General features: G+C 48.4%; 1 protein-coding gene across 1 annotated transcript in view; it reads right to left on the reverse strand.

The window, feature by feature from the left end:
- Nucleotides 1-5,728: 5,728 nt before the first annotated feature.
- AATF (apoptosis antagonizing transcription factor) overlaps nt 5,729-16,539 on the reverse strand; it is a 105,184-nt gene continuing 94,373 nt past the window's right edge. The window contains exon 12 of the mRNA XM_086686733.1: nt 5,729-6,069. Coding sequence (XP_086542859.1) covers nt 6,006-6,069 — 64 coding nt within the window. The 3' untranslated portion in view covers nt 5,729-6,005. The remainder of the gene's footprint in view (nt 6,070-16,539) is intronic.

Here is a 16,539-nt window from a genome sequence, read left to right on the forward strand (position 1 = left end):
GCACTGGTGCAGATGTTCTGGACACTGCTAGGGTTAGAAGAGGCTTTTCCTGGACTCCCCACAGGGGAGTGGAAGGGACCACTGTGGATGGGCAGACCTCAGAGCCCAACAGCTTTGGGCTCCGTATCAGCCACACCTGCCTGCTGATGCGCCTGGCCTTCTGCAGGCAGGACTCTGAGGCCAGCGGCAGAGCCCCAGGAGGCAGTGCCCACCAGCCGCAATCCGCTGCCTTCCTGCCTGTCTCACCCGGGAGAATCAGAACCTAGGAAAGTAGCGCCACGCCTGGAAAGGGGCTGGGAGCCTGGCCTCCCAGGAGTGCCCTCCAGCCTGTAAGGGGTTTCATCAGACCCGAGTTGGAGCACGAGGAGTCTACAGCAGAGGGGAATGAACATGCACCTCGTGGCTGGGTCACCTGCCCAAACAGCCCTTTGCTCAGCCTCCACCAGGGCCTGGCACACAGCGGGCGGTCAACGATATCTGAATAAATGGACACCAACAACATTCCTGCGCCTGCGCTAAATAAACCCCAGTCTTTGAAGCTGCCTTAGGCACAGCTGTCTTGGAAGTGTTCAGCTGACTTCGTCTTACCAAGTAGGAGCCTGAGGCCCAGGGGTCAAACAACTTCCTCAAGGTCAAACCCTAGCCGGTTTCATTTCTAGTCCAGGATTCTTTCCGCTCCACCTTTCATTCATATCTGTCCTTTACTCCGACCTCTACATAAACCCATTCCCAGACTAAGTCTGTGTCCCCAGGTCTCTGCCAGAGCCCAGTAACATGGCCCTGAAGAAAGCCAGCACCCCCTACCTTGGGGAAGGGCAGGCCAGAGCAGAGGAGACAGCCAGCCACGTGCCGGGAGCCTGGTGGCTGGAGTGCGCGGAGCTCGTCTTTCCAATCTGCCCATAAAGGGGAAGGTGGGGTGGGAAGAGGGGGGGCAGGGACCTTTATGTGTTACTGTCACGGTGCCTCCTGGGGACCTTATATTTTTCTTTCCACCCTATCAGTGCGGTGAGATTGGTGATGGTGGTGGGTGGTTTTTTTGTTTTGTTTTGTTTTTTTAACACTCTTAAATTTTCTTTCCTGAGAATTCAGTGTCCTTGACCTCGACAAATGAACTGAGAACCCTGAACCCGGGGAGATAAACGAAGCAGACTTGTCAGGAATATAAATGTGGCTGCACCAGTATCCTATCGGCAGACCCCACTCGACAGGCAAGAAAGACGCGGCAAAGGCAACCTACGTGTGTCCAAGAGAAAGCAAAATTGGACAAGCACACTCCCTCCGCCGTGCACTGTCCCCTCCCGCCCAGGCCAGGAGCAGGTGACCAGGACTTCATCACTAGAGCTGCTGCACCAACTGAACATGTGCAAATCAGCGGGGTGATATGGATCCCCTGGACTTAGGGGAGATAGTTAATGCACTTACCGAGTGGCTGGCAACTATTTTTGAGATGTTATGAAGGAAGAGAAAGTAAAGAAAGACAGAAAGAAAATGAAGTAGATAACTTAAAAAAAAAAATGACCAAGGCAAGCTTAATTCCTAACACATCTTCCCCCACTACACAAGCACAGACATAACTTTAAAAAGTATAAGCACAGACTCAGATGTAGAAAACAAGGTTCATTCGCTTGAGACAAGGCTCGCTGCTTGTGTTTGCCTTTATTAAACACAAGTACACACAGGGCAACACTATCAGGGTGTCGGCAGAGGGGCAGGGGGCCGCCCTGGAGTGAAACACTCACGCTTCTGCATCCACAGCCTTGGGCTTCTCTGGGGCATCCTTTACCTCTGCCTGTCTGCAAAGTTTTGCTGAGACAGGTGACTGCCTCATTTGTGAGTCTGGCCCAGGGAGACATGGATCTTGGCATCACCACAATCCATATACAGTGGCTGCTCTGTCCTGGGGAGTGGTTCCAAGGTTTATGACAAACATCACATTTGGACTCATTCTGTGCCTCGAACTCAGCTCCCTCTGGATGAAACGGTAAGGGGTGAAGAGGCAGTAATCTTGGAGAGGTCTTTGCAATGTACATGCGGACCAAGGAACTCCACCTCTAAAAGGAAGCTTCTTCCAAGCTGGGGATGGCAGAGTCTGGCGCCGAACTGCTTGGAGCTGACTTCCTTCAGTGTTGTTGGGTCTCAGGGTTCCTGAATGATGCCCAACCAGAGGTCTTGGATGGCGACCCCTGGAGAGAATGGCTACACACTAAAGGTTGTACGGAGAAGCCGGGAGTAATGCACACCCACACGAGGCAAGGGAAACCCATCTGAGGGATCCCCAGGATGAGAGCTGTGAAAGCAGCAAGAGCCTGAAAACTGGAGGGGGGGAGTGGAGAGCAACTGGCAGGCGATCTAGCAGCAGAAAAAAAGATATTAGAGCGGGATGAGCACTAGGTGTTGTATGTAAGTGATGAACCACGGGAATCTACCCCCAAACCGAGAGCACACTTTACACACGGTATATTAGCCACTTTGACAATAAATTATATTTAAAAAAAATTCTGAAAACATCACAACTAGCTGTTCATACCATAAGCATGAGAGGAAAAAAAAAGATATGGGGGCCGAGGAGGGACATGATGGTGTCACTATCCACCATCTTTCATTGGAGCATCTCCAAGCACATTGAAGGCAGCAGCTCTTTAATCCTCCCAGAGGAGGATGCCGATTTGAAGGGTTCTCTGAGGAGCAGGAAATAAACCAGGATTCCTGGGCCGGTCTCCTATTTTCCCGTCCACACCCTTTATTGTGAAATGTCCAGCCTAAGGCAAGTGAGGAGCGAGGGTGCAAATACGAACCAAGAGCCTTCAAAATAGTTGGACTCTTTCCCTTGGTTCACTTGACTCCTAAAAATATATGCCAAGAAAAAAATTATTTTGAGAGACAATAAAAAAGCTTTTGTCCAGTAACATTATTCATTATAGTAAATAGTTATTAATAAATGTTCAATTATGGGGGATTTGGCTAAGTGCTGAAGATACAAGCCTAACATGGGATTATTAGTTAGCAAATTACTTAAATGATATCTGTAAAAACATGGAAGTGATATATATCTGTAAAACCTGTACTATTTTTTGAAGATTTCATTTATTTATTTAAAATATATTTTTTAAGTGTTTATTTTTTTTTAAAGCATTTCTTCATTTTTGAAAGGCAGAGAGAGACAGAGCACAAATGGGGAGGGGCAGAGAGAGAGGGAGACACAGAATCTGAAGCAGGCTCCAGGCTCCGAGCTCTCAGCACAGAGCCTGACACGGGGCTCGAACTCACGGACCGCGAGATCATGACCTGAGCCGCAGTCGGCCGCTTAACCGACTGAGCTACCCTGGCACCGCTAAAAAATTTTTTTTGAGAGAGAAAGCAAGCAAGCAGGGGAGAGGCAGAGAGGGAGACAGGGAATCAAAGCAGGCTCCAGCCTCCAAGTTGTCAGCACAGAGCCCGATGTGGGGCTCGAACCCACAAACCGTGAGATCATGACCAGAGCCAAACTTGGACCCTCAACCGACTGAGCCATCCAGGCATCCCTAAAGATCTTATTTTTAAGGAATTTCTATACCCAACATGGGGCTTGAACTCACGACCCTGAGATCAAGAGTTGCATCCTCCACCTACTCAGCCAGGCACCCCTCTCTTACTGTACCATGAATATTAAAATGCAGAACACTGGTGGTGTATGTGAGTTATGTGGATGGGGCAGGGGTATGGCTGCATGCCTGGGTATTTTGTTTTCCTTGTTTTTAAAAGGTGAGTAGAAAATTTCAAATAGTCTGAAGTAAAAACCAAGTCTTCCACCCCAGCTGCCCCTGGGAGAAGAGACAAGGCTACTCCACATCATGGCGCCTGTACAGGCAAGATGGCTCTGAAGCACCACTTGGTGAGTAATGAGAAGTGGCTATTTCTGGGTGGTAGGGTTACAGCCAAGACTTATTTTTCCCTTCGCGTTTTCCGTAATTAGTTGTTAATGTAAAATCCTCTCAGACAAGAAACCAGCCTTCTATCCTCTGTCCCCAGGGGAGGGGCCCACCACCCACAGGCCGCGGCCAGTGGGCGCTGGGGAGCCCCACTGTGACCAGCTCCCTGCCTCGCCCGTTCCAGTGAGGTCTTTAAGCTCTGTGGCTCGTGAGTGTCGTGCATGAAGTAGTCAGCTGGGCAAAAAGAAAATAAGCAAACTTCACACAAAAGGGAGGAATGCTTCAGTCAACACTGAAAAAGGGCCCTGGATTGAAACTCTTGATAACTATTCTCACCTCATTTGAAAATCAGCATTAGCTACCAAAATGTAAAGTATTAGTTTTATTAAAATGCAAATCAATCAACTAATCTGTCTTTCTAGTAACAGTTGAATTGCAGTATCCGTGTCAATTAAAATAGTTTCCAATTTATTCTTGGCTGGAAGGAGGGTGGTCTTCTGAATTTTAAAATGCAAGCCTCTCTTTACTGAAAATTCTGTTTTCTCATCTCTCCCGATTTTAATTCATTTTAATTAAGCACGTTGGGTTCCAAATATTTTGCAGTACCTGTTTAAATCTTTTCCTTCATCAGGTCAAGAGTGACTGTGACAAAGATTCCATCTCTTCAGGAAATGGAGGTTAGCAATCGGCTCACTGGAAGCACGGTGTTAAGAGGTCATTTATTGCTGTTCTAATGTGCATGATCCAGACTCCTCAGGCTAGAGGGACAGGATTGGATGTTCTCTATTTTAAAAAGTGATCATTTTGAAGGGAGTAACTGTGGGGGAACTCTATTCCTGTTGATCTTTTGGGTAACTAGAGGCACACTGAAAATTAAACATTTCCCTGACAGTCAAGCCCAAGAGGTAACTAGCAGACAAGAGAAACACATCACCATGTACCAAGGTCCAATTAATGTGAGATGGAAAAACCCTCCTCCCCGCAATCTGCCCCATCCTGAGCTCAGCAGACACTCTGATGTTAATACTAAACTGTGATGCAGATTCCAATGAGGACTCACTTCATTTGGAGCCCAGCCTTTAGTGGTCCCGACACCACGGCAGTGATACGTGGGGATTCCCAGGCACCGAGATCGGTCACCTGCTTTTGACATTTCAAAACAGTATCAAAACCTGACGTTACCAACAGTGACCACTCATGCACCACAACTGAATGCATGCTTCTTCTCAGTTTCATAGCGCGACATGAAGATGTGGGCCCAGGAGCCGGGAGGTGGTCAGTTGCGGATGCCAGCACGCACGCATTACTTATGCAAGATAATCTTCATTGCATATTGACCACAGCATGCCAATAAATCCCCCTTATGGGGATTTAATTTCCAGCTTTTGACCTCTGGATGAAAAACAAGTGAATCATTTCCTCCTGCTAGATTTACACCAGAGCTGATCTCAATAAAGTGACTTAGGAATGGAGAGAATGGAAAAGGGCTCTGGAAGAATCTTTATGGGTAAAACTAAAAAAGAAGGCAGGGATTTGTATTTGCAACAAAGAAGCAAATACCTCCATGTTACAAAGTCTCGTGGGCATAGTTCATAGGTTTTTGGGGATTCCTTGCTCCTCAGAGCCATGATCAATCACCAAATGTTATCCACCCCGAAAGCAGCATTTCAGCCCAGAATTACTGCTCCTGTGAGGTTTTGTATTGCGAGAGGAGGCTGACTAGAAAAAAAAGTGAAAACCCTCCCAACAAACACCATCACCACTCTAGAGCCCTCAGTCAGACTTACTCTGCTGCTTAAGAAATCACATGTGGCAGCGCGGCAGTGACAATACTCTTTATTTGTGATGGTGAAAGGGCGTGGGGCACCGGTCCTTGGCAGACTGGGGCAGGGAAGACATGGGACATTTGGTTCCAGGCTTCCCGGGACTTAGCAGGCATGTGCTCTGCACGCACCCCTTCCTGGGCCTTCCCAATGTGCTCGACCCTGCTGGCCGATGGCTTCCTCCACTCGGGGCTCCATGAGGAGCCGACCTGGCTAAGGCGCCGTGGTGTTCAGAGGCCCTGCCTCAGGTCCTCAGCGACAGCGATGGGCGCTGTCAGTCCCTCTGGCCTTCGTCAGGAGGGCGGAGCTGCCCAAAAAGAGATCGATACAACTCTGTCCTGGAAGACAAACAAAACAAACTGGTTAACTTTGCAAGGTTAAACAAGAACTAAGAAGCTGGGAAATGCCCCAATCGGTTTCTTCAATTGCAAACACAGCAGTGTAATTAAAAATGCATCCCACAGCCCTTACTCACAAATACAAAGGAAGGAAGAACCTAGAAGCGCCGATCAAATAGTAAAATATGTAAATAGTCCGGTGTGGCTAGATACCTGTCTCCAGGGAATGAGTTTTCTATAAGTTTGCCCTTTACAGACAGGCTCTTCAAGTAAGAAAACAAGATTGAATATTTTAATAGGATGTATGAGACCGCCGCACGACGAGGAGGATTCAATCAGACATGGGATGTAGGGGGATATGATTTAGTTTTCATACATTTTCTTGGACTTGGAAGTACTTGAAAAACAATGAAAATGACCCAGCAACAAGATTCCAATTACTACCACATGTGCAGCTGTTTGGTGATAGAAGCAAGGCTCTTCCCCACTCCCCTGGCCCCTTTTATCTATTTTCAATCTAATAAATAATTCGATTGGCTAATTTATTTCTAGAGCTGGGTTTCGAAATTTAGAAAATGATAGTATGCCAGGGTCTTGGGTCCTTGAAAATAAAGTATCACTGCCGACCTCTGTTTCTGTTATCAAATGCAACACACATCCAGCCACTTGGCCAAAGCTACGTGTCAAGGCCTGGCAATCTAAAAAGGGGTGGGTTTGGGGTGGGGTCCCTCCTGCCATTGTCACAGGAGGTCCAGGACACTTCCCCTGTGGACAGAGAGCAGGTTCTCCCTGCGGGATCTGAGGAGGGTGGAGAGCCACGGAGGGAGGAAACGCGGCCCGCCTAAGGCAGGTGACCCACGGCTGTACTCCGTGTGACGGCCCGGCCACTAATGCTCACGGAGGGACAGCAGGCACACAGGGCTGAGGTCCTGTATCAGTGAGGGAACGACCCCAGAAGAAAGCTGTGCCTGCTGTTTCACACTCTCGAGATCGAACCATAAAAAGACAGCCAGCTGTCGTGGCTAAGAAAACAGGCTTTTACAAGTGGCCTCATAATCGGAGAGCCATCTTCAGCAAATCTGCTTTTCAAAACAAAACGAAACACCAAACCACCACCCCTCAAACAGCTGTGCGGGTTCAGTAAGACTTCAACACAAAAACTTAGGAGTCTGTTTTTGAAGTCATCTTGCTGTGGCTGTGGTTGTGGGCGGGAACAGAGGTACGATCGTTAGAAAACCCAGCAATAAAAATAGCATATTAAAACTTTTTTTTAAAAAAAGGAAAGATCCGGGGCGCCTGGGTGGCGCAGTCGGTTAAGCGTCTGACTTCAGCCAGGTCACGATCTCGCGGTCCGTGGGTTCGAGCCCCGCGTCGGGCTCTGGGCTGATGGCTCAGAGCCTGGAGCCTGTTTCCGATTCTGTGTCTCCCTCTCTCTCTGCCCCTCCCCCGTTCATGCTCTGTCTCTCTCTGTCCCAAAAATAAATAAACGTTGAAAAAAAAAAATTTAAAAAAAGGAAAGATCCTAAAGAAGAAAGTCCAGTGGCCCAGAATGTAGCCAAACCCCATCATACTGGGGACCATAGTGTGGGCAGAGGTGTGTGGCTTAGGAAACCGTGGGTCTTTAGTATTATCACAGGAATCTCCCCCTCACCCTGAACCACCAGCCAGCTCTGAGGCCTACAAAGGCCTCAGATTGACCAGGGGCTCCATTGTTTCTTTTGTTCCTGTGCTTTGTACACCTGCCTGCTTGGCCTGGCCAGCCGGAGAGCACAAGGCTGGAGGGCGCTTCTGACCAGATGCAAACAAGAGGCAGGCAGCCTCGCTTCCAAAGGCAGTGGCTTCTGAATCACCAGCTCCATCACATGAAAGATGCTTCCTCGTATCGCACCATGGCCTATTTGCCAATAAGCACAAGCCTCTCTCGCCATTTCAACGCAAAAAATTCAACGGCATTAAGGTGGGGGGGGGGGGGGAGCGGCCACGACAGAAAGGATTAGTATGGCTTTAAGGCTGCACTGGCTGGCGAGAGGGATTGCTATTCAGGCCTTGGCAATCACACCCTTTCCCACCTCTCCCTGCTCCCTGCTCGCCTGCCCCAGACCCCATCATTACCGCCCAGCAAATGCTTTCACTCGGCGCTGCAATCGCAGGGAAGTGCCTGGGCCAAGGCAGCAGTTACTGGCCGCAGCAGGGTTCACATGTCGGGAGCAGAGAGTGAAATGCAGAAACCCATGTTTTGATAGAACATCATTTCACACTCAAGTGGACAAAGCTGACAAACATATGCAGCTGTTAGTGGCAAAGCAACTTGGAAAGCTGAGGGGTCTGGGATCTCAAAATAGTTTGAGAGAGACTAGGAGTAAGGGATTATTCCAATCTAAAACCTCCTAGTAATTGCAGCTCCGCGCTTTCCTCATCACCTGCCACCAATCAGGGATCGTCTCTACCCTCAAAGCATCTCAGACTCCCCCGCCCCTCGAGGCCTCCACTAGCCATTCCAGTCGCTTACCAAGAATACGGTGACGGCCTCGAACGGACTTTCCTGTTCCCTTCTCTGCCCGGCCCTCTGTTTCTCAGCCCCAGCACCGTGGCACCACCGGGAAGAAGCCCCCAGGCTCCAACTGCTCTGCTCAGCGTGGCCCCAGTGCGTCTTTCCCGCAGAGGCTCTGTGCGGCAGGACATGCCAGGCTGGACACTGTGGCCGCTCTGAGCCCCAGAGTTTCACAAAACCACGCAGCCCCCTCAAACATTTTGTAAGCTGACACAAAATTTTTCTCAATAAATTTAATAGTTACAGAGGATATAATTACCAGAACATTGTGAATACTAACTTTTGAAATAAAACTCTTACATTTTTTTTTTGTAATGCACCCAATGGAATCTATATGCCATACTGACTCGATAGTCATCATCATTCATTTAAATAACACATAAACATACTCTTCAATTTGGAAATTTTACAGCATCCTCTCCTTTTTAAACTCGTATTTCCATTTGATTCTTCCCTACAGATTTTTGTCCTAATTGTTTTATGCTTGAAAGTCTTTTATTGATCACCCTATTAATACTTCTTGGCCACAAAAAACAAGTATGTAAATTGAAACACATTTTGAAATTTCAGAAGTTGAAATGAAAGTATTAAAAAAATTTTTTTTAATGTTTATCCATTTTTTGAGAGACAGCGAGAGACCGAGCACAAGCAGGGGAGGGGCAGAGAGAGAGAGAGAGGGAGACACAGAACCCGAAGCAGGTTCCAGGCTCCGAGCTGTCAGCACAGAACCTGACACAGGTCTCGAAAGCACGAACCGTGAGATCATGACCTGAGCCGAAGTCCGACTGAGCCACCCGGGTGGCCCCTGAAATGAAAATGTTTTAATTTCTTGACACCATAAGGCTCTAGGTAATTAAAAAGTACTTCTGGATTGTGTTATTATTACATAATTATTATGATAAAATCGACATATACCATGGTATAATAAAACGTAATTTTGGTGAACATTTAATACACGTAAATACGTAAAATGTTACTGGAACTGCATGCCGTCATGATATGGATGAGGCTTTTCATGTACCCGTGGTGAACAGCATTTAGTGCCAGAATGAAAGAGTGCTCAGCATCCAGTCTATCCCTGCTTGTTGGTTTTTGCAGACACAAGTAAGGAGAAAAGTCACGTGAACAAGTAGATGGGCATCAGAGAGTTTCGTTACAGCAAGGTCACCCAATTCTTTCAATTTCTTCTGAATTACATGCTCCCCCCCCCCAAATCACATAGTGATCTACCACCAAAAACTGGTTTTAATGATCTGCGAGCTGACAGCTCAATTAGGTTCTCTTGCAATTTTGTTGAAAATAAAGATCTGGGACCATCTGACCCACAGGGACTGGTTACCCAGGCCTAGTGGCCTCTGTTCTCCATCCCACACCAGTACGGAGCCGTGCTCTTGCTAGGGGGCCTGGAGTGGGCAGAAAGCCTCCTCCTCAGAGAGGAGGGGCTCGGGCAGGCTGTGTGTCAGGTGAGGGAGACCCACAGCCCCTGCTCAGGTGCACTCCCAAGCAGCCCCATTTCGGGAAAGAGCACACATCTGGAAATCGATTCCCAAAAAATGCGCGTCTACTTTCCCCTTGGGGAGTCTCTGCGCACCCCAGTGTGAAGACTCAGGGGCGGGGAAGCGCTGCGTACTTCCCCCAAACCCAGACAGGCGTGTGATGTGGTGCCAGTGCTGGGGGGAAGATAAAAGCATCTGAAAAGGAACATGTCCACATCCCCTTTCCCCATCCCAAGGAAAACAAAACTAAAAATAAAACTAGGTAATAAAAAGGCACCATGGGACAGAGGGTCAGACTGCCTTCTGCTGCATGGAACATTTTTCCCTGCAGCATCTTTCCTAACCAGGATTTAGCCATGCAGAGAAGCTAAACTATCAATCCTTCAGGTTAACCTTGTCTCCATCTGATTCTCTAGGGTAAGTGTATAGTTTAATACTTGAGGTCCCCTTAAGGCTATGCATAATGAACTTGGTTTAAAAAAAAAAAAAAAACCACGTAATTCCTGCTCCCTATCACTTCAAGAATCAAGATTTGAATCACTGAGCTGCACCGCCTTCCCCTCTTTGTTCCCTTCCCCCCACACTCCCAGCCTCAGTGGCCAGTGGGAACGTCCACTGTGGAAAATGTATTAATGTTCGTGTCATGCAGGAGAATAACCCACGGAGTAATTAACAAGACTTGGACCTAAGGTAGAAGGTCGATAGCAGGGGCTCTTCCTTGAATTAAAATTTAACTTACCCTTTATTGCAACCTACAAAAGCAAGTAATGAGCACTAACATTTTTATTTCTTTTAAACTGTCATTTAGGCTGTAGAGGGGATAATTACCTATCTCTAGTGTAGTAAGGTTTTATAACCCTTAGTGAGGCATTTTCTAATTTAATATTTTTACTATATTATCATAAAACCTGTTTCTGGAAAAAAAATGATCATGGATTAGCAGCCATTTTCCATAAAGACAATGTGTGTGTGTGTGTGTGTGTGTGTATTAGGATTCGGTTTATTTATTACAGGATTCTCCTGAAGACACTCAAAGTACCACAGCTGAGCGATCCGTGCAGCACGGTCACTCGGGTGGTGGGCAAGCCTTGCGGCGGCCCGAGCTGAAGTGGGGGGCAGCGTGCGTACAGAAGACTGCAGCCCCAAGTGTGTGCACCTCAGTGTGCTCCCCTCGGTTCCTTGTGTGCACCTCCCACCGCAACAAAAACCGGAGCCTTTCATGCTGTTGTTCGGGCAGTCGGCACGAAGAGACACGTTAAACCTGCACACGATCTGTGTGGGGCTTTCAATTTGCTAGGTCAGTAGCTTGCAGCACTGGGATACGGAAACAATTGTACTGGCTGTGCTCCAGAACACCGCACTCCTCCTCCTGTGGCCCGGAAACCCCAAAGCTGTCAAGAACCCCCTCTGTCCCCGTGGCCAGAGGCAGGCACTGAGAAAGCAGCAATGCCACTGCTCCCTGAAGGAGCCTGCACAGTCCCCAAAGTACATCGTGTTCCCCGAGCAAGTATTACAGGCAGGAGCTGGAAGCCAGGCTTCCAAATGTGCCAGCGGAGACAGTATCGCTGCTTTCCTGATTAACATTATACACATAATTTGCCCTTGATTAATTTGAAATTGTTCATTTGTTGCTTTGTGGCTGGGGCGGGGGGCAGTAGTGTCTTCCTAAATACACAAGACGCAACCCAGAATGCGTCCTGGCCCCTCCTCCTTTCTAGCCTCTCCCTCTCTCTGCACCCTGAGGACCTTGTGCTGCACACAAAAGTGGTCTAGCATTTGCTGCCACTTCACTCAAGCCCTTAGGTAGCCATTTAAGAATAAAAACATGATGAAACACACAAAGGGAAAGAGAGACTAAGGGTTCCAACCAGCAGAATCCTGATCAAATCCAAATCCTTAGGGGTCAGTGTAGGAACAGCCAGAACAGAAATTCACACTGGCCAGCAGGGAAAATCATTGGCGATGTTACTGAAGCCTGCCTTTTTTCACGTTTGTGTTCTGAAAACAATGTACTTACTCGTGCTGTGGAAGCTCATGAACATGGTTAGAGGAGGTCCCTGCCTCAAAACACAACACAAATGTATGATATGCGCCTCACACCTATCTGGATGCCTATGTGAGCTTCATTAGACTTTGTAGGGAATGACGAGGCTGTGAATGACGACAGCGGAAGCTGAGTTGGGAAGGCGAATGGACCCAGTAAATGTGTCTAGTTAGACGGACCTGCTCCACTGGGAGAGACGTGTGAACATTCTTCCTCACACTGAACCCAACTCTGCCATTCTGTGACTGCCACCCATGGGCCCCTGGCCCTCCGGAGCCAAGAGAGAAAACAAAGCTGACTGCCCTTCCCTTCGGCAGCATTTCAATTATTTGACGGCTTCTCCTAACTAAATCTGTTCTTTGCTGGGTGAAAAGAAACAGTTCATTCCTGCTGTGGTGAAACCTGGAGTTCTCTCGACAGTAAGGTCCTCAGATCCTCTGAGCTAATCCTGACGCGCCTGGTGCAGCCTAGTTAATCCAAAGTGGGCAGAACAGGTGACTCTATTCCCTCCTCTGTTCTCACACCTCCCCTGCCTTCATGGAGCTTCCACTCTCTTCCAAATATCAACTGAACAAGATATCTTGCCAATTATTCCTTGACCCAGACCAATGACACCAAGCAAAGCGGTCCTCCTGCCCCTCTGAATGCTTTGTGATCTGCTCCCCAAAACGTAAGACACAAAATAGTACCTTCCTTTAATCTTTTTCCTTCTGCTTCTTCTGACCCAAATCCATTTCATCCATATCAGTGACTTTACGAGTGAGAGGAAGTCGCTTGAGAAATGTTTCTGTGGCCTAACAGGGGAAATATATTGATCCAAACGGCAAGCAATTGCCCTGTGCTCCTTGGGGGCTGGGGCAGAGGGTGAACCCCAGCATGTCACAGGAATGGCATCCGAGGCAGACACATGCTGGAACTGGTCTCTGAGACTGGACTGTTAGGGACGCAATCCAAGTGAAGACACACACGCAGCCCTTATAAGGAGGCAGTGTCAGTCAGGACAACAGACAGAAATCACGACAGAAAATTTGGATCCTGAATATAGCCCAAAGGTCAGCCCTTAACTCTCTCCCCTACTCTCCTCCCAACATCCCCCAGCAACAAAAAGTGGTTCACAGGCTCCTTTCCTGAAATCTCATCACAATTCCATACCAAAACCCAACACACACACACACACACACACACACACACACACGAAATGAAATGAGGTTAAAAGAAAAGAAAGCAGCCTTCTCTTACCTAGGACTTATTTCTTAAGAGGATCAAGTTAGCAAAGTACCAGAGAGGACTCCAAGGAGACCCACATCCATCACTAATTACCTAAATCTGGAGACCAGGCAAGTCTCTAAGCAGCCGCGGGCTGAACCGCAGCCGCCCAAATCCGCCACGAGGTGGCAGTACACGACGTGGTTCTAAGGACTCGGCCAGTGGTGTGGCTCGCGGCAAACTGCGCCCATAAATTACCTAGTGTGTCTGCTCTCATCACCATCCTCCCTGGGCTTGAAGGAGACTCTAGAAGGTCTGTTCCAATTCGCTCTTTTGGTCAGGTCAGAACTAGGTCCTTCAAACCTCTGCAAATGCTTTTAGCCCTGCAGCTTTAAATTACAGATGGTGACATGTGGCCTCTGGCCTGTCTCCTAAAGATCAGACAGACTCGAGATTTATAAATGTTCAAGGAAGCAGGTTGAGGGCCCAAACAAAGGAACTGAAAGGCTGGGGAAAGGAAGGCGAGGGCAGAGGGCCAGGGAGGCGAGACAAACGAGGGGTGGAATCTGTCCCGGGTTCCTCACTTGTGCTCTGTTCTGGTTCCCAAGTCGGCTACACTCACTCCACTCGAACAAAGGAAGAAAAATACTTGAAACTTCTGTCATTCCTACCGCTAGCTTTGAGTCTTTCAAATTCTTTTAAAGAAAAATAATTTACCTTGGTGGACTGGCAAAAAATAAGGGTGGTGGAGATGGGGGGGGGTGGGGACAGTGGCACTCTAGACAAAAGGGATGTTGCCTCCTTTCCTGTGCATTAATATTCCATATTCCTGGGATGATTTCCACTTTCACAGTTTGACTGTTTTATAACAGATTTGATGCGAGAGAAGACAAATGGCCTCGCTAAGGAAAGACGACAAATCATCTCACCGCTTTTAGCAGGGTTTTCTCTTTATTTTTATTTATTTTTATTCTGTAGCTGGGCCGCAGAGCTCTCTGCCTTGCTGGAGATGTTTAATATTAACGTCAAGCCACCACGATCCCGGCAATAGAGTTGGCCGGTGTTGTGTTTACGGTTTTGTGACTGCTGGCTTCAGGAAGATGAAGCTCCTTGTTCAAACAGCAGCCCCTCTAACAGCTCCTGTTAAAAGCCAGGGGATGCTTCACTGCTTAGACGTGAATCACTTCCTCCAACCGCACTGAAGAGGAGACTGACACGCGAGTTACATTTGTGTCCCTATCAAGGCTGCTGCCCAGCGACCCGGGGCCTGGGGGGCAGCGTGTGCCGCATCTCTCAGCTCCAGTTTAACTCCTACTTTTGGGGGTCAAAACACATGGAAATTAGTGAAGGTATTTACTGGCAACCCACAGAGTTTCAGAAAGGCATTCTATTGCTTCTGGTAATCAGCTGGAGGACGCATTTGACTAAAAAAACCAGCACCATTCCAAACAAAAGCAGTGAGCACCGAGCACACAAACACCAGGCACCTGGTGGTGTGAGGTACTCTGGGCCCTGGGGCCAAGTCCTGACACTCTCCTCCCTGGGGTGCAAGGATCTTGTGCTCTCCCCTGCTCCTCCTCCCTCTTTGTCTTTTCATCTTCCTCCTGGCCAGAGGTGTAGACCTTTTCCTCGCTTCTATTCTTGGCTCTCCTCTCTTCCCTCTCCCACTCTCCCCTGGCAATCTCATCCACGCTCTCAGCACTAACAATCTCCGGTGGGCAGGACACCCACGGCTGTGGCTCCGGCACCCTCACCTAGACAGGCATTGCATGCCCTGGCGCGCAGGCTAGGCTTGCTGTCACCTAAACTGCCATTTGTTAATAAGGGCAGCAAATTCTCTATCATTCAAGGCCCACACTTAACTGCTTAATGGCAGGAAGCTACAAAATTACAGGTAATGATACCACATTTTCTTTCTTTTTTTTAATAAATATTTTCTTTAAAAAAAAATGCTTATTTTGAGAGACAGCACACAAGTGGGGGGGAGAGGGGGAGGGGAAGGGGAGAGAGGGAGAGAGGGAGAGGGAGAGGGAGAGGGAGAGGGAGAGGGAGAGGGGGAGGGGGAGGGGAAGGGGGAGAGAGAGAGAGAGAGAGAGAGAGAGAAAATGAGAATCCCAAGCAGGCTCTGTGCTGTCAGCACAGAGCTCGATGTGGGGCTCCATCACAACCTGAGATGAAATCAAGAGTTGGGAGCTTAACCGACTGGATCACCCAGGCACCCCAATACCACATTTTCTGATTCAAAAATAAAATATGCCCTGAGACAGAGCTCTGGCTTGGGCAGTTTACTTATATTAATTGATAGAATACAAATTGATGCCCTCCATCTATCAGTCTATTTTGGCTCTTAATAGTATCCTTCAAAGTATTTCTTCCTCTTTTATGTAAATCAGAAATTTGGAAAAAGGCGTTTTTATTGTTTATTTATTTATGAGTGAGAGAGAGTGTGTGCGCAAGCAGGTAGGGGCAGAGAGAGAGAGAATGGGAGACACAGAATCCAAAGGAGGCTCCAGGCTCTGAGCTGTCAGCACAGAGCCTGATGCGGGGCTCGAACTCACAAACCAAACTGTGAGATCATGACCTCGGCTGAAATCAGACGCTTAACCAACTGAGTCACCCAGGCACCTCGGAAAAAAGGTTTGTCCAAGACACCTGCCACCTAACTTTCCCCAGGAGTGACCAGGACCCCGTGGCCTCCAGATGTCTGCAACAGGACCATCGCGCCCTGCTTCGTTCACCAACCAGTCACTGAAGCCAGCAGTCTGACGACCGATCCCAGTTAGAAGGCTGGTTTTAAAAAGCCTACTTGCTAAGTGCAAACAGAGTAGTGTGCCCCTCTGTGCGTGGAAGCCGGCAGAGTCTGTTGTGAGGCACGGCTGCGCCTCCCCTGCAGGACGGAGAGGTAGGCGAGGAGGCAGTGCGCTGCCAAGTGCGTGCAGGAGAAAATGCGTATCGATTTCTTCTTTCTTATAAAGGAGCACAAAGCGCTGAAGAACAATTGCGTGTCCCTGCAGCATTTCACATTCCACGTGAGACAAAGGCCCAACCCCCACCCGCCTGAGAAGCAGAGAGGGGAACCACGCGGCGCTGCGTCTCCTGGGGGTGTGTCAGCGGCCACCATGCTGTCAGGGTCCACTGCTGGGACTCCAAACACCTCAGGCCATGAACGCCTC

This window comes from Puma concolor, chromosome E1 (genome assembly GCF_028749965.1).
Source record: "Puma concolor isolate L17-30 chromosome E1, mPumCon1.1.hap2, whole genome shotgun sequence".
In the NCBI taxonomy this organism is placed as follows: domain Eukaryota; kingdom Metazoa; phylum Chordata; class Mammalia; order Carnivora; family Felidae; genus Puma; species Puma concolor.